General features: G+C 50.6%; 1 protein-coding gene across 2 annotated transcripts; it reads left to right on the plus strand.

The window, feature by feature from the left end:
- Nucleotides 1-5,614: 5,614 nt before the first annotated feature.
- Nucleotides 5,615-22,765, plus strand: NODAL (nodal growth differentiation factor). Of its 2 annotated transcripts, none has more exons than XM_025395804.1 (3): nt 5,615-5,635; nt 19,241-19,938; nt 22,129-22,765. In XM_025395804.1, the coding sequence occupies exons 2-3, from the start codon at nt 19,447-19,449 to the stop codon at nt 22,279-22,281; spliced, it is 645 nt and encodes a 214-aa protein (XP_025251589.1). In that variant the 5' UTR covers nt 5,615-5,635; nt 19,241-19,446; the 3' UTR covers nt 22,282-22,765. The 2 variants fall into 2 exon arrangements, with proteins under 2 accessions (XP_025251589.1, XP_025251588.1); XM_025395803.1 differs by lacking the exon at nt 5,615-5,635 and adding an exon at nt 12,205-12,790.
- Nucleotides 22,766-23,926: the final 1,161 nt, after the last annotated feature.

Genomic DNA, 23,926 nt, shown 5'->3' on the forward strand with positions numbered 1-23,926 from the left:
TTTTTTTTTAAGAGACAGGATCTCACTCTATCACCCAGGCTGGAGTGCAGTGGCGTGATCATATTTCACTGCAGCCTTGAACTCTTGGGCACAAGTGATCCTCCTGCCTTGGCCTCCCAAAGTACTGAGATCACAGCCACCATGCCTGGTCATTATCTGTTCAGCTTTGAACTTGAATTATCAATGGTCTTTTGGACGATTTTGAATTTTGAATAATACGTTTTTAATATAAATGCTTTTTGAAGATAGCCCATGTTGACGGAAACAAAACAATAAAATTGAAAATATATTACTCAAAGATCGCAAAACTAAATAAGTATAAAAGAAATATCAATAAATTATCAGAAGCTGGTTTTGTAAGTTTCTATCATTTATACTTTTGAAGTTATCAAAGATTAAATATGACTAAAACAGAGCACTAGGACTTTTAGAGCTCCCTTTATGATTAATAATTGCTCCCAGTGATAACCGTCATCAAGCAATTTTGGGAGACAATGAGTTAATTGCACATATAAATCTCTGGCGCAGTCAGTGCCCGGCACACAGTAAGCACTCCCTAAGTGCTTAGTGTTATTCTTAGTTTATTTAGTGTTAATTCTTAGTTCTGATTCTTTTTTCTTTTTTTTTTTTTTTTAGATGGAATCTCGCTCTGTCACCCAGGCTGGAGTACAGTGGCGAGATCTCGGCTCACTGCAAGCTCCACCTCTCGGGTTCACACCATTCTCCTGCCTCAGCCTCCCGAGTGGCTGGGATTACTGGGATTACAGGCACCCACCACCACACCCAGCTAACTTTTATGTATTTTTAGTGGAGATGGGGTTTCACTGTGTTAGCCAGGATGGTCTCGATCTCCTGACCTCGTGATCCCCCCGCCTCGCCCTCCCAAAGTGCTGGGATTACGGGTATGAGCCACAGCTCCTGGCGTTTTTTTTGTTTGTTTTGTGTTTTGTTTTGTTTTGTTTTTGAGACAGAATCTCTCTCTGTCGCCTGGGCTGGAGTGCAGTGGCACCACCTCAGCTCACTGCAACCACTGCCTCCCAGGTTCAAGCGATTCTCCTGCCTCAGCCTTCCGAGTAGCTGGGATTCAGGTGCCCGCCATCATGCCCAGTTGATTTTTGTATTTTTAGTAGAGAGGAGGTTTCACCATGTTGGCCAGGTTGGTCTCAAACTCCTGACCCCAGGTGATCCACCCGCCTCAGCCTCCCAAAGTGCTGGGATTAGAGGCGTGAGCCACCGTCCCCGGCCTCATTTTTTTTTTGAGACATAGTCTCACTATGTTGCCCAGGCTGGAGTGCAATGGCACAATCTTGGCTCACAGCAACCTCTGCCTCCTGGGTTCAAGCAATTCTTCTGTCTCAGCCTCCTGAATAGCTGGAATTACAGGCACCCACCATCATGCCCGAATAATTTTTGTATTTTTTGTACAGACAGGGTTTCACCACTTTGGCCAGACTGGTCTTGAACTCCTGATCTCAGGTGATCCGCTTGCCTTGGCCTCCCAAAGTGCTGGAATTACAGGTATGAACCACCGCGCCTGGTCAGTTCTGATTCTTATTCATGGCTTTTCTCTCTCTCTCTCTATCTTCCTCTCAAGCACAGAGCCTTTCTCCCACCCCCAGGCTCAGAGTTAGGTCATCAAACTCCAGCTTAACTTCAGCACCAGTGACTCCCCGTGGAGGGGAAGTGGGAAGGTAGAAGGCAGAGGCAGCTGGCTGGGCTGTGGGATTCTCTGAGAAGCTTCCGGGGTGGGAGGGGAGGGCACCCTCCTGGTGGTCTCTCTGTTTGTTTCACAAAACCTTCCCATTCCGCGGGGGTTCCAAGGCCAGGCTGTGCCTTCACCTCCTGACCCTGTGGGAAGCACAAGCCTCGACTTGGCTCCACCCCAAGAGGCTGGGGGGCCATGGGAGCTGGAGGAGCCTGAGTTTCAGAGTCAGACAGGCCAGGCCCTGCCAGCTGGACAATGTGGGGCCAGTCACTCTGTCTGAGGGTGGTACCAGCCCTGCTTAGGTCACATAGCTCCTGCAAGGACCACGAGAGAGACTGGAGGCATGAGTGATGCACGCAGAAGGTGCAGTAACACGAATCGTGTCCATAAGGAGATGGGGACACAGAAGCCATTGTCTTGCTGATGTCCAGACGTCGGCATGCCAAGACAGTGCACCCAGTATGTGAGACCCACTGTGTACCCGACCATGTGCTCAGGAGAGTGAGGTGGAAGAACTTGAGAGCAGTAGAAGCTGCTGACCTGAGGGACTTATGTCCTTTTGGTGACCACCGCACCAAGAAGCGCCTTCCCTGTCTTTGCCTTCTTACCTCTGTGTCCTGCAATGCAGACACCGGGTTAAATGCATTCATTCAACAAACATGTACTATGAACACTTGCATGTGTCAAGAACTGTGCTAACGACTGGGGTCCAGCAATGAACTAAACAGAGAAGCTGCTTATAGCCAGCCTAGTGCTGGGGAGGGGAAAGGATAAAAAAGAAACACACAGTACAAAACAAAATAAGGTAATTTCTTTTTTTTTTTTTTTTTGAGGCAGAGTCTTGCTCTTGTTGCCCAGGCTGGAATGCAATGGCACGACCTCAGCTCACTGCAACCTCCACCTCCCAGGTTCAAGCGATTCTCTTGCCTCAGCCTCCCAAGTTGCTGGACTTACAGGCATGTGCCACCACGCCTGGCTAATTTTTGTATTTTTAGTAGAGACAGGGTTTCGCCATGTTGACCAGGCTGGTCTCAAACTCCTGACATCAAGTGATCTGCCCGCCTCAGCCTCCCAAAGTGCTGGGATTGCAGGCATGAGCCACTGCATCCAGCCACAAGGTAATTTCTGACCATGGAAGAGCTGTGGAGAAAATAAACAGTGATAGAACAGAGTGCAGGATGTCAGTTTAGATGGGGGAAGCTGGGAAAGACCTCTCTGTGCAAGGAAAGTAATAAGTGACTCTGCTGGGACAAGGGAGCATCCAGTGTGGGTTCTCAAGTCACAGCGATTTAGAGCCCCTCACAACTTTACCACCTGCTAGATTCTCCACCTTGGCAAGCTGCTTAACCTCTCTGAGCCTCAGTTTCCTCACCTGTAAAATGGGAGTAACCATCCAATCCACTTCATAGGATTGATAGGAGAGTGCAAACACATTATGGTAAGCATTTATAGAATAATGGATTATGTCTATCTTGTCCAGCCTGGGCCACCTACCCACAATGCATGAGTTAGTCCCTTTGGAGAAGGACAATGAGATGAGCCCAACCCAAACACTCCTAACTGACTCCAGAGTGTCTTTCTCTCATCTAAAATATAACAAGGGGGGCTGGGAGCAGTGGCTCACACCTGTAATCCCACTACTTTGGTAGGCTGAGAGGGACGGATCACCTGAGGTCAGGAGTTCAAGACCAGCCTGCCAACAAAGTGAAACCCCGTCTCTACTAAAAATACAAAAATTAGATGGGCGTACTGGTGCATGCCTGTAATCCCAGCTACTCAGGAGGCTGAGGCATGAGAATCACTTCAACCGGGAGGCAGAGGTTGCAGTGAGATGAGATCAGTCCACTGCACTCCAGTCTGGGTGACAGAGTAAGACTCCATCTCAAAAAACTAATAATAGGCCAGGCGCGGTGGCTCACGCCTGTAATCCCAGCACTTTGGGAAGCCAAGGCAGGCGGATCACGAGGTCAGGAGATCGAGACCATCCTGGCTACGGTCAAACCCCATCTCTACTAAAAAAAAAAAAATACAAAAAATTAGCCGGGCATGGTGGTGGGCGCCTATAGTCCCAGCTACTCAGGAGGCTGAGGCAGGAGAATGGCATGAACCTGGGAGGCACAACTTGCAGTGAGTGGAGATCACACCACTGCACTCCAGCCTGGGCGACAGAGTGAGACTCCATCTCAAAAAAAAAAAAAAAAAAGAAAAGAAAAAACTAATAATAATTTTAAAATAAAATAAAATATAACAAGGATCTCCAGGGCCAGGCAAATAGATGTAATAAGTTAAGGATTGACTCTAGCACTTAAGAGAATAGACCCAGCCGGGCACGGTGGCTTACACTTGTAATCCCAGCACTTCGGGAGGCCAAGGTGGGTGGATCACGAGGTGAGGAGATCGAGACCATCCTGGCTAACACAGTGAAACGCCATCTCTACTAAAAATACAAAAAATTAGCGGGTGTGGTGGTGGGCGCCTGTGGTCCCAGCTACTCGGGAGGCGGAGGCAGGAGAATGGCATAAACCCAGGAGGTGGAGCTTGCAGTGAGCCGAGATTGAGCCGCTGCACTCTAGCCTGGGTGACAGAGCAAAACTCTGTCTCAAAAAAAAAAGAGAGAATAGACCCTGCCTAAAGGAAATAGTGACTATTTGGCTTTAGGGAACCTTTGCCATGTTGAAATGAGGGCCCAGAACTTTCTTTCCATTTCTCAAATGAAGAGAAGAAAACGAAAACATTTTTATGAACAATCTCAAAAATTACAGGCATGTGACACCACACCCGGCATCTTCAAGACTTTTCTTTCTGTTTTCATTTTGTTGTATTTGAGACAGGGTCTCAGTCTGTGACCTAGACTGGAGTACAGTAGTACAATCATGGCTCACTGCAGCCTCAACCTCCTGTACTCAAGCCATCTTCCCTCCTTAGCCTCCTGCATAGCTGAAACTACATGCGTAGGCCACCACGCCCAGACACTTTTTTTTTCTTTTTCTTTTTTTTTTTCTCGAGGTGGAGTCTCGCTCTGTCACCCAGGCTGGAGTGCAGAGGCGCGATCTCGGCTCACTGCAACCTCCAACTCCATGGTTCAAGCGATTCTCCTACCTCAGCCTCCCAAATAGTTGGGATTACATGCAAGCACCACCACGCCCGGCTAATTTTTGTATTTTTGGTAGAGACACGGTTTCACCATGTTGGCTTGGATGTACTTTTGTTTTTTTTAGAGATGAGGTCATGCTATGCTGCCCAGACTGGTCTTAAACTCCTGGACTCAAATGATCCTCCTGTCTCAGCCTCCAAACTGCTGAGATTACAGGTGCGAGTCATGGCAGTCAGTAAAAAACTTTTAAAAACAACATAGTTGGTGGCAGACAAAACACCACATCAGCCGGGGCCAGCTGCAGGCATGGTTTGCAACCTCCATTTACTGTATACCAGGCCCTTTGCCCAGCACTTTGAAGACTACAGTGCAAACCAGCACCAGGCTTGCTGGTGGGAAACTCCCAGGGGCTCGAAGATCTTGTCCCATAAACAAAGAATGGCTGGGATCGGAACCTGGATAAGGAAGGGGTCTCGGGGAGAGTGCCTGAGGGGAGAGAGATCATATAAGGAAAACTTCATGGAAGAAGAGACTCTTGGGCTGGATCTGTGGGATAAATAGGAATGTTTTGTTGAATGAAGAGGAGGCAAACTCATTTTGGGCAGAGAAAGAACCGCTTTGAACTTTGGGGAAGGGCAAGTATTTGCATGGGGCTGGAGTGCTTCTGGGCTCCAAGGGGTTTGCAGGGGAGGGCTCTGGAAAAGCAGGTGGGAGATGGAGGCTCATTTCTAGCTTGAGATCACAGAGAGCCACATGTGCCCAGCAGAGTCGCTGGATGGCACCTCTGAGCCTGGGCATCAGCCTCCAAGACCAACAGTTGGGGGTACAGACTAAAGGTAGAAGCAAGAGACTTGTCTTAGACCTGCCTTTACAAGATTGAATTCATTCACGTAGGTTGCAGATTCCAGCAAACAGTGGGCAGTTATAAACCAGGGGCTGGGGTCTCAGAGAGAAAGGAGTCAGGGGTCCCCCCTGCTCCTAGGCAGCTCACAGTCTGATAGGCTGGTGGCCTTCACTGAAGACAGTTTAGACAACTGCTCTATGATGCTTTACTTTGTTTGTTGATTTTCTTCTTCCTTTTTTTTTTTTTTTTCTGAGACAGGGTCTCACTCTGTCACCCAGGCTGGAGTGGAGTGGTGTGATCATGGCTCACTGGAGCCTTGACCTCCTGCCATCTCAGCCTCCCAAGTAGCTGGGACTGCAGGCACAAGCTGGCTAATTTTTAAATTTTTTGTAGAGACAGGGTCTCACCATATTGCCTAGGCTGGTCTCAAACTCCTGGTCTCAATCGATCCTTCCATCTTGGCCTCCCAAAGCACTGGGATTGCAGGCACCAGCCACCACACCCCGCCCTGATGCTTTACTTAGAAGAGGGCTCTGCTGGCCGGGCGCAGTGGCTCACACCTGTAATCCCAGCACTTTGGGAGGCCGAGGTGGATGGATCATCTGAGGTCAAGAGTTTGAGACCAGCCTGGCCAACATACTGAAACCCCATCTCTACTAAAAATACAAACTTTAGCCAGGCCTGGTGGCACTCACTTGTAATACCAGCTACTCAGGAGGCTAAGGCAGGAGAAGTACTTGAACCCAGGAGGCAGAGGTTGCAGTGAGCCAAGATCGTACCAGTGCACTCCAGCCTGGCGACAGAGTGAGACTCTGTCAGAAGAAGAAGAAACCAGCCTGGCGACAGAGTGAGACTCTGGAAGAAGAAGGAGGAGGAGGAAGAGGAGGAGGAGGAGGAGGAGGAGGGCTCTGCTAAATTGCTGCGGGGGCAGTTACAGGTTTATAGAAGAGGAGACTTTAAAACTATGTCTTGGCTGGGCGCGGTGGCTCAAGCCTGTAATCCCAGCACTTTGGGAGGCCGAGACGGGTGGATCACAAGGTCAGGAGATCGAGACCATCCTGGCTAACACGGTGAAACCCCGTCTCTACTAAAAAATACAAAAAACTAGCCAGGCGAGGTGGCGGGCGCCTGTAGTCCCAGCTACTCGGGAGGCTGAGGCAGGAGAATGGCGTGAACCCGGGAGGCGGAGCTTGCAGTGAGCCGAGACCCAGCCACTGCACTCCAGCCTGGGCGACAGAGCGAGATTCCGTCTCAATAAATAAATAAATAAATAAATAAATAAATAAATAAAACTATGTCTTGATAGATGAGTAGGAGTTTAGGAGTTTACTGGGGGAGATAAAATACAAACAGCAGGAGGAAAGAACAAGTGAAAGGCAAGGGTGTTTGGGGGCCCCACTTTGGGAATACAGGGTTCATTCAATCACTTAGCAAATACTCACTGGTACCTGTGTGCCAGGAGCTATGCTAGGCACAGAGGGATATGACGAAGCAGGTGCCCTCCACCCTCACAAAGCTTAAGCTTTAATTCCTGGGTACCTCAGTTTCTCCATCCCTGAAAGGCTTGCCGCACAGAGAACATCAGTGAGGGGTGAACAGGATTGCTTACGTAGGCAACATATACAGGCGCCCTGGCTGTACAGGAAATGCTCACTAAACACATGTCCTTGATTCCCTGAGAATCTAGCTCTGAGTTAGCCTGCCAGAGACTCACTAGACAAGCAGGTTTGTTCGATGAATGAATGAATGACTAAATGCTACGTGCACTATGCATTTCACACACATTTACTATTTATAGCATTCCTGTCAGTAGATATTATTTGTCTCCATTTTACAGCTGAGCAAGCAGAAGCTTCAGGATGCTAAGTCTAATATCCCTAGGTAGGAAGTGGCAGAGAAGCATCCAGATTCTGCCTCCTGGAGGCTCAGCTTCAGGGTCCAAGCACTTAACCATGTCACACATTGCTGCTCATGTCAAGGGAGGGTCCCAAATGTCTCGATGGAGAGCACTGCAAAGCATCTGAGAATCTCAAGGGACTTTGCCCCCACCCTCCTGCCAGCTGGGATGGCCTCAAAGGTTATCTCCCAGGTCAGGGAATCTGACGGTCAGTCTGTCTGGGGCAGAGGAAACGAGAAGGTGTCATTCCTCACCTGGGAAAAGGGCGCTTCTGGTTTTTCTTATACGAAAGAGATCCTGGACCAACTAAGGCCTTTAAAAAGTGAGGGTGACTGTTAGCCTCGGTCCTAAAAAAGCAACAGAGATTCGGGTTCTTCCAGGGATAGTGCCAGAGGCCAAGAAAGTTCAGAGATGGATGAGCTTTGTCAGACAGTTGCTCTTGCGGGTCAGAGAGAAATTCCAGGCCTCCACAGGGCTCTAAGCCAATACACATCAGAAATGAGCTGTCTGCAGCTGTTGGACCCTGGGAAAGGCAAGACATTGAGAGTTTTCTTAAAAGTCTTAGTACAAAGCACATTTTCACTCCTCTTCTATGGGGAAGCAACGGGTTTGGGCGACAAGCAGACTGACCCTTCACATACTGGCTGTTTCCACTTGTAAATTTGTGGCTTTGGGTAAATTATCTGAGCTTCTGTTTTCTCATCACCTCTGAAGTGGGGATGAGGATAAAATCAATGCAATTATTAGCAGAATGTCTGGTGCATTAGGTGCTCAATAAATGTTAGCTATGGTTATCATTCATTTTACCTTAAACAGTTAGTGAGCACCCATTAAGTGCCTGTAGTGCAAGGGACATGTGATGAATAAAGCTTTAGCCCTAATTTCAAGAAGCTTCTGGGCTGGGTGTATTGGCCCATGCCTGTAATCCCAGAACTTTGGGAGGCTGAGGCGGGTGGATCACTTGAGGTCAGGAGTTCAACACTAGCCTGGCCAACATACTAAACATACTAAAAATACAAAAAAAAATAGCTGGGCATGGTGGTGCATGCCTGTAATCCCAGCTGCTCTAGAGGCTGAGGTATGAGAATTGCTTGAACCCAGGAGGCAGAGGTTGTAGTGAGCTGAGATTGTGCCACTGCTCTTCAGCCTGGGTGATAGAGCCAGACTCCATCTCAAAAAAAAAAAAAAAAAAAAAGAAGAAGAAGAAGCTTCTGGTCCTGGATGGAAAGCATGCCATCGTTTTTGTTCGTTTCCAGTCTCAGTGGATGAGGGTGCTCTGAGCTGAGCTGAGCATGTTTAAATAGGGACCACCTACACACTAGGCCACATGGCGATCTGGTAGACTTGGGTTCTGGAGCTGGTTTCACTGAGTCTGACTCCCATACCTCCATCTAGTTGTCTGTGCCTTCCCTGTACTGCCATCCTTGGAACCTGAGTCCTGGTCAGAGGCTCCCACAGCACTAACCACAACCTGTCATTTTTGTATTTATATGTGCATGACCTGGATGAGGGTGCCTTCTGCCTCTGGGGACGGGTCTAATACAGAGGGCTGAGGCTGAGTCTCTAGGCTGGGGAAGTCAGATGACAACCATGGACCACTCACAATAATACCCGCATGCATCATCCTCTACAATGACATCAGGTTTTAGAGCTTGTAAAGCATTTTTTTTTTTTGAGACAGAGTCTCACTCTGTCACCCGGGCTGGAGTGCAGTGGCTGGATCTCAGCTCACTGTAAGCTCAGCCTCCTGGGTTTACACCATTCTCCTGCCTCAGCCTCCCGAGTAGCTGGGACTACAGGCACCCGCCACCTCACCTGGCTAGTTTTTTTGTATTTTTTAGTAGAGACGGGGTTTCACCGTGTTAGCCAGGATGGTCTCGATCTCCTGACCTCGTGATCCGCCTGTCTCGGCCTCCCAAAGTGCTGGGATTACAGGCTTCAGCTACCGCGCCCGGCCAGTAAGCATTTTTGCATTCATTTCGTTAAGTCTACATGGGAGGAGTAATCTCTAGACATGTTTTGCAGATGAGGAAACAATGTAGAGAGGTGAGTTACAAACTGCAGCAAGAACCCTAGCCCACGTGGGTCCCAAAGTTGGCTGATCAGAATCACTGGAGGGCCGGGCATGGTGGCTCATGCCTGTAATTCCAGCACTTATGGAGGCCAAGGTGGGCAGATCACTCGAGGTCAGGAGTTCGAGACCAAGATGGTGAAACTCCTGTCTCTACTAACAGTACAAAAATTAACCAGGCGTAGTGGTATGTGCCTATAATCCCAGCTCCTGAGGCAGGAATTACAGCTACTGAGGCAGGAGAATCCCTTGAACCTGGGAGGTAGAGGCTGCAGTGAACCAAGATCATGTCACTGCATGCCAGCCTGGGTGACAGAGTGAGACCCTGTCTCAAAAAAAGAAAAAAGTATCACTGGGATGCTTGTGAAATATGTAGATAACCACGCCCTCTCACCAAATTCTAAATCTGAAGGTCTGGGTCTGGACTTGAGAATCAATACTTTGGCCAGGCGCAGTGGCTCACGCCTGTAATCCCAGCACTTTGGGAGGCTGAGGTGGGTGGATGACATGGCAAAACCCCACCTCTACTAAAACTACAAATATTAGCCGGGCATGGTGGTGGGGACCTGTAATCCCAACTACTCGGAGGCTGAAGCAGAAGAATTACTTGAACTGGGGAGGCAGAGGTTGCAGTGAGCCGAGGTTGTGCCATTGTACTCTAGCCTGGGCAACAAGAGCGAAACTACATCTCAAAAAAAAAAAAAAAGCGGGGGGGAATCAATAGTTTAACAAACACCAAGGTGATGCTTATCTTCAGGGAAGTCCAGACATAGTGCCATTCACTGATTTTTTTTTTTTTTTTTTTTTTTTTTTTAGTTGGAGTTTTGCTCTTGCCCAGGCTGGAGTGCAATGGCACAATCTTGGCTCACTGCAACCTCCACCTCCTGGGTTCAAATGATATTCCTGCCTCAGCCTCCCAAGTAGCTGGGATTATAGGCATGTGCCACCATGCCCAGCTAATTTTGTATTTTTAGTAGAGACAGAGTTTCTCCATGTTGGTCAAGCTGGTCTCGAACTCCCGAACTCAGGTGATCTGCCCACCTCGGCCTCCCAAAGTGCTAGGATTACAGGTGTGAGCCACTGCGTCTGGCCTCACTGAATTATTTACTTGTTTTTAAATTTCTCTCTTTTTTTTTTAAGAGGGTCTTGCTATGTTGACCAGACTGGTCTCAAACTCCTGGCTTCAAGCTATCCTCCAGCCTTGGCCTCCCAGTGTGTTGGGATTACGGGCATGAACCACCACACCTGGCCTGAATGATTTACTTAACACAGATTTTTTGAGTTCCAATGATGATGATGGTACATACTATGTGACAACAGGATGAACAAGACAGTTCCAGCTTTAGGAAACTAACAGACTGTCCAGGAGCTCGTGTGGTGGACAGCCCAGGTCTCCTGAATCTTAGGTGAGGCCCCCAGCTAGGTGGTACAGCCTCTTCCCCTAAGACAGAGGACGAAGGCTTGGAGCTCCTAGTTGAGCCTGCTGGACCTTTCTCCATTTTCTAACACCTGCTCAGGTCGCAGCCTATGGTTCTTTTGTTGTTGTGTTGTTGTTGTTTTGTTTTTTGAGACAGGGTCTCACTCTGTCGCCCAGGCTGGAGTCCAGTAGCCCGATCTTGGCTTATTGCAACCTTCGCCTCCCAGGCTCAAGCAGTCCTCCCACCTCAGCCTCCAGAGGAGCTGGGACTACAGGCGCACATCACCATGCCTGGCTAATTTTTATATTTTTGGATAGAGACAGGGTTTCGCCATGTTGACCAGGCTGGTCTTGAACTCCTGGGCTCAGGCAATCTGCCAGTCTCAGCTTCCCAAAGTGCTGAAATTACAGGTGTGAGCCACTGTGCCCGGCCAGCAGCCTACAGTTCTTTGGAGCTAGAGGCATCCTGTGAAAGAAGCCAGGTGTATAGAGCACTTAGCTCTGTGCCTGGCACTTAGTAAGTGTTCAGTAAGTGTTGGCCAGCAGCTAACGTGCTCATCAAGGCTAGGTAGGTGGGGGGAGCTGGGAAGAGAAAGAGCCCTCAGGTGTAAAGGAAAACGGATGGGGCCTGACACTGGAGCGGGGATTTACATTTCTTTAAAGGTCATTCCAGCCCTGACTTGACTTTGCACCTGGAAGGGAGGAGGCCAGACAAGGATCACTCTTGTGCAAATAAGGAAAGCAGGGCCCAGAGATCAAAGTGAGTGGCCCTGAGCCGACACCCAGGTCTTCTGTGGCCCTGCCACACCAGGCAGGGATTGGGGGATGTGGGCAACAAGGGTAACACCTTTCCTCCTGAAATTACTGGGGTGATGTCTGCCTGTAGGGGAAGAGCCTGATGAACCAGGATCATCCCGTTTGCTCCTTCCGGCTCCAGCTTCTGCTGAACACTCCCTTTTCAGACGAAGAAGTCATCGTCCTAGTCCCTCCTGCCTTCTGTCTTCCCCAGGAGAGCACTTCAGTATTTGGTAGGGCCAGGGGTGCTCCCCGAGGCCATCTAGACAGTGGCCAGGGAGGCTGCCCCGGCCAGATTGGGCCAAAGTCTGCCTGAGGGCCGCGAGGATCCCTTGGCATTCTCTTCCTGCTTCTTGAGGAGCCAGCGGTCCATTTGCAGCGTGAGTGGAGAGGATGGGACAGGGATCCCAGGTGAGGCCGAGTAAGGAAGTTGCAGTTCTGACCCGGGAGTCTGCCGGGACAAGCCTGCTCTGTCTCAGCATCAAGGCCTTTGGTACCTAGAGGAGCAGGGTGCCAGGGTGTCCAGACCAGGCAAACCAGGAGCCCTAGATCCCGTCCCTGGAACTAGGTCCTCCGCCAGCTTTGCGGGCCTCCTCCGCACCAGGATCAGGTCTCGCCCATCCCCAGCAGGAGGTCTCTCTGCCCCCCACCCTCCGGACGGGGGTTATATGATCTTAAAACTTCCCCGGAGGGAGGAAAGGTGGGGGCGGGGCGGCTGCTGAGGCCCAGGATATAAGGACTGGAGGTGCTGCTTTCAGGCCTGGCCAGCCCACCATGCACGCCCACTGCCTGCCCTTCCTCCTGCACGCCTGGTGGGCCCTGCTCCAGGCGGGTGATGCGACAGTGGCCACTGCGCACCTGCGTACGCGGGGGCAGCCCTCGTCGCCGTCCCCTCTGGCGTACATGCTGAGCCTCTACCGCAACCCGCTGCCGCGGGCGGACATCATCCGCAGCCTGCAGGCACAAGGTAGGCTATGCCGCTTGCCGCGCTCCGCTGGGCACCCCGGGGCGCCTCCGCCGCTTCCAGCCGGCGGACTCGGGAAGTGATCTGGTTTGGGGGCTGCGGCTCCGAGCCGGGCATGCAGCCGCCTGGGCGTCCCGAGCCCAGGGCCTGGCTCTGCCGGTGTCTCCGCGTCAGCAGGCTCCGGGTGCAGCGTCGGTGGCTGGGGGCGTATCCACGGCCGAGTCGGGTAGGGATTCTAGCGTTCAGGATGTGTCCTCGACGGGGACCATAGTCTCTGAGTTTTGATTTGGGATTGCGCGTAGTGCAGCGCAGAAGGGTGGGAGGCGCTGATCGCTGCCGTCTTGTGAAGCTGCTTATCCCGGCGCCTGGGTCTGCGCATCTGTAGGATAGGTGTAATAAATAGCAGCTCGTCTATCAGACTGTGGAATGCGCAAGACGACAATGCGCGCGAAACGCTCAGCGCAGTACCCGGCACGGCACAGTAAATGGTCGTTGGTATTACTGAAATGGTTCCGTCTTGGCGAATTTTTTTCTTTCTGCGAGTGAGGGTGAAGGGGTCCCGGGGTGTGACGTCGGGAGTATCGGCAGCTGAGCTGGTAACATCGGGGATTCGGGCTCACGGTCCGGAGATCAGGGATGGGCTGTCCCGAAGTCGCGAACTGTGGCAGCCTTGGGTCCTCCAGCCGCGCCGGGGAGGTGTCAAGTGTCTCAGTTAACCCCGGGTTCGGGGCCATGATTTGCAGGGGAGTGGGTGTCTAGGACGGCAGGGATCTGAGGGTATCGCCCTCGAGTACCTGGCAGCGCTTTCTGGGCACCCAGCGCGGCGAGCAGGTGGGTGCTGCGGAGGGGGAGCCCCTTCCGCGCCTCAATCCACATCCCGCCACCTGGGCAGTCGCGGCCGCCCGCGCCTCCCTCCGCCTGAGGGGGCCAGACGGCCCTCCCCGGGGCTGGGGCGCAATCCACATCGGCTAATCTGATCCGACCTGCCGCCTGCCCGCCCCTTGTGACCTGATGCCGGGGGCTCCTCGCTCCCGCGTCTGGGGTCAGCCAGCCAGTGACCCTCTCCAGAAGGGTCATCTGGGGACCAGCCAGAGTAGGGGACACCCTCGGGGGCGGGGCAATGAGAAATTTGCTGGATTGCTCGGCCCCTCCACCGAAAAGCGGCCGGGGATGGGAGTGGTCAAAGAAGGGAGGGAGCGCTTTTCCAGTTCACTCCCTTCTGGAAAGTTCGAGATGTGTGCGGTGATGGACAGGAATCTGGAAAACTGGGTTCTAGGCCTCAAATCCTGCTTCCTGATTCCCTGTTGTCCCTGGCGCGTCTTGGGTTCTCTTTCTGCCTTCCCTTCTGTAAATTAGGAGACTGTTCTCTTTCAGCTAAACACTGTTTTTTGTTTTTTCTTCGAGACGGAGTCTCCCTCTGTCGCCCAGGCTGGGGTGCAGTGACACGATTTCGGCTCACTGCAACCTCCGCCTCCCAGGTTCAAGCAATTCTTCTGCCTCAGCCTCCCGAGTAACTGAGACTACAGGCGCGCGCCACCGCGCCCAGCTATTTTTTAAAATATTTTTAGGACAGACAGGGTTTCACCATACTGACCAGGCTGGTCTCGAATTCCTGGCCTCGTGATCCGCTTGCCTCGGCCTCTCAAAGTGTTGGAATTACAAGCGTGAGCCACCGCACCGGGCCTAAACACTGCTTTTGAGTGTACAGCGGCATGCGGCACATTTACGTTGTGAATCGGCCTCATTTTCTAAGAGCAGTGGGAAGAGCCCGCCTGGAGGGAGACTGGAGGAGAAGGGATGTCCTAGCCCCACTTCTTCCATCTTGGATTTATTTCGAATAAGCTGCACCGCAGTTGCGTGAAAGGGATGTTGGAGTCCAATTGGGTTTACATCTGTATCTGTTGCTATTTAACCTTCACCTTGGACCTTCAGTTTTCTCATCTGCAAATGGTGAGATGAGAGGAACAGTGAGGAGATTTAGAGAATGCCTGTGAAACACTTGGCACACGGGAAGCCACTGGTGGTAACGACCCTTATAATTTATGAAAATGTAGAGTGGGCACTCAGTGTCAGGCCCTCACAGCCCTGTCTGGGGACGGTGGTGTCCGACAGGAAGAGAACCCAAGGGCGTGAGCCCAGCCACTTTCTTCTTCAGAAGGGGAGGTGGGGCCGGGCGCAGTGGCTCACACCTGTAATCCCAGCACTTTGGGAGGCCAAGGCGGTCGGATCATGAGGTCAAGAGATCAAGACCATCCTGCCCAACATGATGAAACCCCGTCTCTACTAAAAGTACAAAAATTAGCTGGGCATGGTGATGCGCACTTGTAGTCCCAGCTACTCGGGAGGGTAAGGCAGCAGAATCGCTTGTATCCAGGAGGTGGAGGCTGCAGTGAGCCGAGATTGCACCACTGCACTCCAGCCTGGCGACAGAGCGAGACTCATCTCAAAAAAAAAAAAAAAGAACTGGAGGTGGGCCAGGAGGACATCAGGGGCATCTGTGTGGCTAAGTCTGCATTCAGCATATGAATGGGTTTTTGGGTGTCCATGAATCCCTTCCTCATACCCACCTTAAAATCACGTTTGTTGTATTTGGATGCATTTGTTTTTTTCTGAGAACATTCCTACCTTGCGTCAGGCACCAGTGACACCCACAATGTTAGAACTCTTATTCTAAGATGAACCAGAGAACCTATCAGCCCTGTCCCAGGGCACCCTGGCAGCAGTGGGAGAAGGCAGGAAGGATGGTGAAGTCACAGACTTCTTTCAGCAGGAAGGAGCGGTCTCTTCCCTACCCAGCCTTGCCCACTGTCCATCCTGTTCACAGGGAACTTTGCACTTCTGTCCAGGTCCCTGTGGTCTGTCCGGACACCTTCGTTTCTAACTTTTGGACCTGGGAAATAATGAGGCAGCTGATGATGGCCAGTGTTTATTGAATTTTGGTTGTGCTGGGCAAAGCACATTACATGAATTATCTGTTAATCCTAACACCCCTGTGAGGTGGCTACTCTTACCATCTCCCGTTTTTTGTTTTGTTTTGTTTTGTTTTGAGACGGAGTCTGCTCTGTCGCCCAGGCTGGAGTGCGGTGGCGTGATCTCGGCTCACTGCAAGCTCCCCGTCCTGGGTTCACGCCATTCTCCTGCCTCAGCCTCCCGAGTAGCTGGGACTACAGGCGCCCGCCACCATGCCCGGCTAATTTTTTTGTATTTTTAGTAGAGATGGGGTTTCACGGTGTTAGCCAGGATGGTCTCGATCTCCTGACCTCGTGATCCGCCTGCCTTGGCCTCCCAAAGTGCTGGGATTACAGGCGTGAGCCACCGCGCCCGGCCCCTCCATCTCCCTTTTAAGAGAGGGAAACTGAGGCTCAGAGAAGGAAAGTAGCCTGACCAATGTCAAACAGCAAGTGACAGAATTTGAGCCATCATGGGGGAACTCAGGGGCCCCTGCTCTTAACCATTGAGCAGGATTGCCTTCTTCTAAAAGAGTTTTTTTTTTTTTTGAGGCAGTTTTTGCTTTTTGTTGCCCAGGCTGGAGTGCAATGGCGCAATGTTGGTTCACTGCAACGTCCACTTCCCGGGTTCAAGGGATTCTCCTGCCTCAGCCTCTCAAGTAGCTGGGAATACAGGCGTGCACCACCATGCCTGGCTAATTTTGTTTTTTTTTTTAGTAGAGACAGGGTTTCACCATGTTGATCAGGCTGGTCTCGAACTCCTGATCTCAAGTGATCCACTCACCTCAGCCTCCCAAAGTGCTGGGATTATAGGCGTGAGCCACCACACCTGGCCAAGATAAAGTGTTTTTAAACTCACTGCCCCAAGCCTCCAGGTACAGGTGGCAGCAGTGGGTGCTGAGTAATGTTAGCTTCCTCCCCACACTTCTGGGGAAAGCTGCTAGTCAGGGGCCGGTTATTGCCTCTTATAGGTGCTAATGAGGAGGGAAGTGGAAATTAAGTGAAAAAGAGCTTCTGGAGATGGGGTGGGAGAAGCTGCCACGAGGCTGAGATTGGGAGTGGCCCCTTTACAATACAAGCTGGATTTCCCAGAGAAATTCACTTCCTCTCTGACCAAAGATCCTCTAGGAGACAGTCAATGAATAAACTGTTATGCAGCCAGGCTAGAACTACATTAGAGATCATAACTACCTCCAGAGTCTATTCACAAAGAGTTACAAACGCCCTGTCTTATTTCTAATGAATAACCCCTGACTTTTATTTAGCAATAAACCTTCAAACCTCTTTATTTCTCTGGATCCTTGTGATAATTAGAGAGGGTGGTGCAGCATTATTCCCATTGCAAAGAAGAGGAAACTGAGCTTGAAGAAAGTTCATCACTTTGTTTTTTTTGAGACAGAGTTTTGCTGATGTCACCCAGACTGGAGTTCAGTGGCGCGATCCCGGCTCACCGCAACCTCCACCTCCTGGGTTCAAGCAATTCTCCTGCCTCAGCCTTCCTGAGTAGCTAGGATTACAGGTGTGAGCCACCACACCCAGCTAATTTTGTATTTTTAGTAGAGACAGGGTTTCTCCATGTTGGTCAGGCTGGTTTCAAACTCCCGACCTCAGGTGATCCACCCGCCTCGGCCTCCCAAAGTGCTGGGATTACAGGCGTGAGCCACCGCGCCCGGCATCACTATTAAGTGACCTGAAAATCCACAAATCTGTGCTATTCCCAGACATCAGGGAAAATCAATCCAGGACCAGAATAAATGGAGTGTGCTCCTCTACTCCTTATCATCCAGTTTGGGTTTGGTTGTCTTGGGTGAGTGGAACAGGGCTGGGTGTGTGTGTCTTCCGGGTGATGATCTCTGAGGTAGGTCCAGTCTGAGCATCTAACAGTTTATTCATCTATTGTCTCATAGAGCATCTTTGGTCAGAGAGAAAGTGAATTTCTTTGGGAAATAATCCACCTTGCATTGTAATGGGGCAACTCCCACTTTCAGCCTTCTGGAAGCTTCTGGGTGCATGCGATTGCTGTGTGCCCTAGGTGTGTGAATGACCTGGGAAAGGAATGGGCGAGCATCCTGTAGGTGGGTAGTCATGCCTAAAAAGCCTTTAGAAACCTATTTGTAAGGTTGCCAAAAACTCTTAGGAACCGAGGAGTGGGCAGAGGGTGACCAGTCTTTGGCTCCTTCTTTTCTTTTTTTTTTTTTTTGAGATGGAGTCTCGCTCTGTCGCCCAGACTGCAGTGCAGTGGCGCAATCTCAGCTCACTGTAAACTCCGCCTCCTGGGTTCACGCCATTCTCCCTCCTCAGCCTCCCAAGTATCTGGGACTACAGGTGCCTGCCACCACACCCGGCTAATTTTTTGTATTTTCAGTAGAGACGGGGTTTCACCATTCACAGAACAGTCTCGATCTCCTGACCTTGTGATCTGCCCACCTCGGACTCCTAAAATGCTGGGACTATAGCGTGAGCCACTGAGCCCGGCCCAGTCTTTGGCTTCTATTGCCTGTGCCTCCCTGAGAGCTCTGAGCTTTTCCATGATATTCACATTTAACTCAATGTGTCTGTAAAACAGGCCAATCTGTTTTGTCTTGTTTTTTTTGTTTTTTGTTTTTTTTTGAGACAGAGTTTCACTCTTGTTGCTCAGGCTGGAGGGCAATGGCACTGTCTCGGCTCACTGCAACTTCTGCCTCCTGGGTTCAAATGATTCTCCTGCCTCAGCCTCTCGAGTAGCTGGGATTACCGGTGCAAACCACCACACCGATCTAATTTTGTTTTTTTTTTTTTTTGAGACGGAGTCTCGCTCTGTCGCCCAGGCTGGAGTGCAGTGGCCGGATCTCAGCTCACTGCAAGCTCCGCCTCCCGGGTTTACACCATTCTCCTGCCTCAGCCTCCCGAGTAGCTGAGACTACAGGTGCCTACCACCTCGCCTGGCTAGTTTTTTGTATTTTTTAGTAGAGAGGGGGTTTCACCGTGTTAGCCAGGATGGTCTCAATCTCCTGACCTCGTGATCCACCCGTCTCGGCCTCCCAAAGTGCTGGGATTACAGGTTTGAGCCACCGCGCCCGGCCTAATTTTGTATTTTTAATAGAGATGGGGTTTCTCCATGTTGGTCAGACTTTATGTACCAGAGGAGAGAGGGGAGAGGGAGATGCAACTCATCACATTTTTACTGACTGTCCTCTGGCTTTGCAAGTTATCTTGGAAGGGGGACTGGAAGAACAGTGATTCGGAGTCTGGGCTTAGCAGTTGGGCAAATCCAGGTTTACTCTTGGCTCTGCCACTTTCCAAGAATGACACCTTGGTTAGGTCTTTTAACCACTGTGAGCCTTCGTTTTCCTCATCTGTAAAAGGGACTCAAAAATCTTACCAATTCACAGGGTTGGGGTGAGAATTCAAAGGTAATTCTATATAAGGTAAGGCCTCCAGCAAGAGCTATGGTGGTTGTGACACGGACTGAGGCTGGGGGAGGCCCTCACTCACCCTGCTTCCTTCCTGGTTTTCTTCTATCCAGATGTGGAGGTGGATGGGCAGAACTGGACCTTTGCTTTTGACTTCTCCTTCCTGAGCCAACAAGAGGATCTGGCATGGGCTGAGCTCCGGCTGCAGCTGTCCAGCCCCGTGGACCTCCCCACTGAGGGCTCACTTGCCATTGAGATTTTCCACCAGCCAAAGCCTGACACAGAGCAGGCTTCAGCCAGCTGCTTTGAGCGGTTTCAGATGGACCTGTTCACAGTCACTTTGTCCCAGGTCACCTTTTCCTTGGGCAACATGGTCTTGGAGGTGACCAGGCCACTCTCCAAGTGGCTGAAGCGCCCTGGGACCCTGGAGAAGCAGATGTCCAGGGTAGCTGGAGAGTGCTGGCAGCGGCCCCCCACACCGCCTGCCACCGATGTGCTCCTTATGCTCTACTCCAACCTCTCGCAGGAGCAGAGACGGCTGGGTGGGTCCACCTTGCTGTGGGAAGCCGAGAGCTCCTGGCGGGCCCAGGAGGGACAGCTGTCCTGGGAGTGGGGCAAGAGGCACCGTCGACATCATTTGCCAGACAGAAGTCAACTGTGTCGGAAGGTCAAGTTCCAGGTGGACTTCAACCTGATCGGATGGGGCTCCTGGATCATCTACCCCAAGCAGTACAACGCCTATCGCTGCGAGGGCGAGTGTCCTAATCCTGTCGGGGAGGAGTTTCATCCAACCAACCATGCATACATCCAGGTGGGATGCCAGGCATGAGGCGAAGGGGAGGCAGTAAGCCAGCCTTGGGGGACAGGGCTCTAGCTTAGCTATTAAATGACTGTGTTCCTGCATTCACAGCTATTCAAGCATCTCCAATGTGCCAGATCCTGTGCTAGGTACCAGGGATGTAGAGATGACCGAGTGTAACATCCTTATAAAGCCTGTATGGGGTCATGCGTCATTGGGTAGCCTTGAACACATTGTTTCCCTGGGACTTTATCCTTGTCTTTCATAAAATTAGGGGGTAGGGGTAGACCAGAGGGTCTCAGCACTTCCCTAGCCCTGACATTCTAGGAAAGGAAGAATCTGGACTTTGGGGACAGGCAGGCCTGCATTTGACTCCTTATTAGCTGTGTGATACTGATTAGGTTGCTTATTCTCTCAAGCTTCAGTTTTTCCACCTGTAAGATGAGGAGGGCAATGCCATATTTCATAGGGATGCTGTAGGGTTAATGAGATGACATGCATATGACATGTAAAGTAGTTGGTAGGTAACAGGCATGTTTGGCTGCATTATGGGGCCATGGTTGGAATCACACTGTTCCAGCTACAGTATTTTGGTTGAGAATTGACTACTCATTCTACAGAAGTAGACAAAGCCAGCCAGGTGCAGTGGCACATGCCTATAATCCCAGCACTTTGGGAGGCTGAGGTGGGTGGATCACCTGAGGTTAGGAGTTCGAGACCAGGCTGACCAGCACGGTGACACAAAATACAAAAATCAGCCAGGTATTGTGGCACGTGCCTGTAATCCCAGCTACTTGGGAGGCTGAGGCAGGAGAATCGCTTGAACCCAGGAGGCAGAGGTTGCAGTGAGCCGAGATCATGCCATTGCACTCTAGCCTGGGCAACAAGAGCGAAACTCTGTCTCAAAAACAAGAAAAAGAAGTAGACAAGGCCAGAGGCTGCCACTTGGTGCCACTAGTCAGCCTAAGGTCTAGGAGGTGGTGGAGGAAGAACAGGGCTGGTGAGTTAGGAAAGAGAATAAGATGGAGAGAACAGAAAATAGAGCCTAATATGATAGGTCTGATGTTATAGGTGGCCCTGCCCTGCTGTCAAAGGTCATATGGGACCAAAATGTTTTCATTTTACTCCATGAAGTCTGGAATGAGAATCTCCTGGACTTGCAGTATATCCTCCATGCCAAGCCTCAGGCAGGGTTCAGGGTCTCTAGAGAGCGTGAGCACATGGGCTAAGGTCATGCAAGGAGTCATCGGGGGCGCTAGAGCTTCCAAGGATCTGTCCTGAGCCTCACCCAGGCCTGCTGATTTTCATCGCCCACCTGCAGCACCACAAAGACCCAGACAGTCCCAATTGCCAACTCTGACACTCTGATCCAAAAAGATGTTACTAGACCACAGGGACAGGGCCTGGTTCCAAAATGCCAAGGTCTTGTTACCTTTCCTCCTATTGACTCTCTCTGTCCTTCTCTGGCTGACAGCAAATCCCATAAGAATTTCCACATGATTAACTATTCTGCTTCATATTTCTAGAACTAAACCATGAGTTTCTTGGAATATTTAAAAAATTGGTATTCATAGCTGGGCATGGTGGCTCACTCCTGTAATTCCAACATTTTGGGAGGCTGAGGTGGGTGGATCGCTTGAGCCCAGGAGGTCAAGACAAGCCTGGGCAACATGCCGAAACCCTATTTCTACAAAAAATACAAAAATTAGCCAGGCATGGTGGCATGCATATGTAGTTCCAGCTACTCAAGAGGCTGAGGTGGGAGGATCACCTGAGCCCAGGAGGTTGAGGATACAATGAGCTGTGATTGCACCACTGCACTCCAGCCTGGGCAACAGAGCAAGACCATCTCAAAAAAGAAAAAAATAAATAGTATTTGCTTTAGATTAGAATAATAGGAGAACATAAAAATTAGCTACTGCTAAAAAAAAAAATTAGCTACTACTCTACCCAGATACATGTGATTTTTTGAATCTGTTTAAAGGCTGTTTTCACAAAACCATCACAGAGCTAAAGTTAGTTTAGACTTTAGAGTTGATGATATATTGGCAAGCTAATTCCTTTATGAAAATAATTTTCTTCTATTTTTGCACTCAGGAAGTGACTTTAACTCCATAACTTTTTTACTCTTTACCCAGAAATACTACTATTCTGACCTGCCCATCAGGATGTGAATTGACATTCCTTTCCTTTCCTTTACAGAGTCTGCTGAAACGTTACCAGCCCCACCGAGTCCCTTCTACTTGCTGCGCCCCAGTGAAGACCAAGCCGCTGAGCATGCTGTATGTGGACAATGGCAGAGTGCTCCTAGATCACCATAAAGACATGATTGTGGAAGAATGTGGGTGCCTCTGATGACATCCTGGAGGGAGACTGGATTTACCTGCACTCTGGAAGACCGGGAAGCTCCTGGAAGACATGATAACCATCCAATCCAGTAAGGAGAAAGAGAGAGGGGCAAAGTTGCTCTGCCCACCGGAACTGAAGAGGAAGGGCTGCCCACTCTGTAAATGAAGGGCTCGGTGGAGTCTGGCCAAGCACAGAGGCCGCTGTCAGGAAGAGGGAGGAAGAAGCCTGTGCAGGGGGCTTGCTGGATGTTCTCTTTACTGAAAAGACAGTGGCGAGGAAAAGCACAAGTGCGCTGAGTTCTCTAATGGATTTTTTAAAAACCTGTGAACCCCCTGAAACTGTATGTGAAAGTTGAGACATATGTGCATGTATTCTGGAGGTGGGATGAGGTCACCTATAGCTTTCATGTATTTTCCAAAGTAGTCTGTGTGTGACCTGTGCCCCTCCCCAAAGATTAAGGATCGCTGTATAGATTAAAAAGAGTCCATCACTCTCATTGCCTCAGGCTGGGTTGGGGGAGCCCCACAGCTTTCTGGCTGGCCAGTGGCAATCTACTGGCCTTGTCCAGAGGCTCACTGGAGTGGGTTTCTGCTAATGAGCTGTACAACAATAAAGCCATTGTCTAGTTATCCTGGGCCAGCTGGTGCCTGTGAAGGCAGAGGCAGGAACTCATCCAAGAGGACTGGCCATGTTAGGTTACAGAAGCTGGAGCTTTCAGACATCCCCATGTCAGTCTGCTTAGGCAGACACAACCTGAATCTATTAAAGTTGGTGACAATTCACCTCAGTCTCTCAATGTGTGCTATTAATGAGGCCTCTGAGCTTCCTATCCAGCAGTGGTGAAGGCCTTGCCCTGGGTGGCAAGATACTTGCTCTATGGTCACAGCTCAGCCACTGGAAGCTGTGTGACCTCAGGTGAGCAATTCACTGTCCAGACTCCACTTGTAAAAGGAATGCTGGTGTGGGCCAGGCATGGTGGCTCACGCCTGCAATCCCAGCACTTTGCGAGGCTGAGGCGGGCGGATCACGAGGTAAGGAGATTGAGACCATCCCGGCTAACACGGTGAAACCCCGTCTCTACTAAAAATACAAAAAAATGAGCCGGGTGTGGTGTGGTGGCAGAGCGGTTGCCTGTAGTCCCAGCTACTCTGGAGGCTGAGGCAGGAGAATGCCATGAACCCGGGAGGTGGGGCTTGCAGTGAGCTGAGATCGCACCACCGCACTCCAGCCTGGGCGACAGAGCGAGACTCCGTCTCAAAAAAAAAGAAAAAAAAGAAAAAGGAACGCTGGTGATTCGTAACGCATTCATATTAAATGTTTGTTGTCAGGCTCAGAAGAGCCATCAGCTTTAAGCTGTAGACTGAATAGGAAATGCTGCCTTATCCCTATCTCCCTCTAAAGCTTATAAAGCCTGCTAAACCCAGTCCCTGCCATATGCCCTTAATATAACCTTTATCAGCTCTTTTGTTACTCAGGGTTCTAAGACGGACTTAATTTCAGGTTCCACATGGGCAGCACAGCAAAAGGAGCCTGAATGAGGCAGCTCTACCCCCCAAAACCCCTGACCACAGTTATCTTCCGGGTAAAAAGACCTCAGAGGCAACAATTCTGGCTGGGTGCAGTGGCTCACGCCTATAATTCCAGCACTTTG

Source organism: Theropithecus gelada, chromosome 9, assembly GCF_003255815.1.
Source record: "Theropithecus gelada isolate Dixy chromosome 9, Tgel_1.0, whole genome shotgun sequence".
NCBI classification, from domain to species: Eukaryota; Metazoa; Chordata; class Mammalia; order Primates; family Cercopithecidae; genus Theropithecus; species Theropithecus gelada.

What these genes read in the sequence shown, in the direction of transcription:
- NODAL (XM_025395803.1), top strand. Translation starts at nt 12,598, where the DNA reads ATGCACGCCCACTGCCTGCCCTTCCTCCTGCACGCCTGGTGGGCCCTG. An exon ending in CCGCAGCCTGCAGGCACAAG is followed by an intron (nt 12,791 to 19,240) that starts GTAGGCTATGCC and finishes TCTTCTATCCAG; the next exon opens with ATGTGGAGGTGGATGGGCAG. An exon ending in CCAACCATGCATACATCCAG is followed by an intron (nt 19,939 to 22,128) that starts GTGGGATGCCAG and finishes TTTCCTTTACAG; the next exon opens with AGTCTGCTGAAACGTTACCA.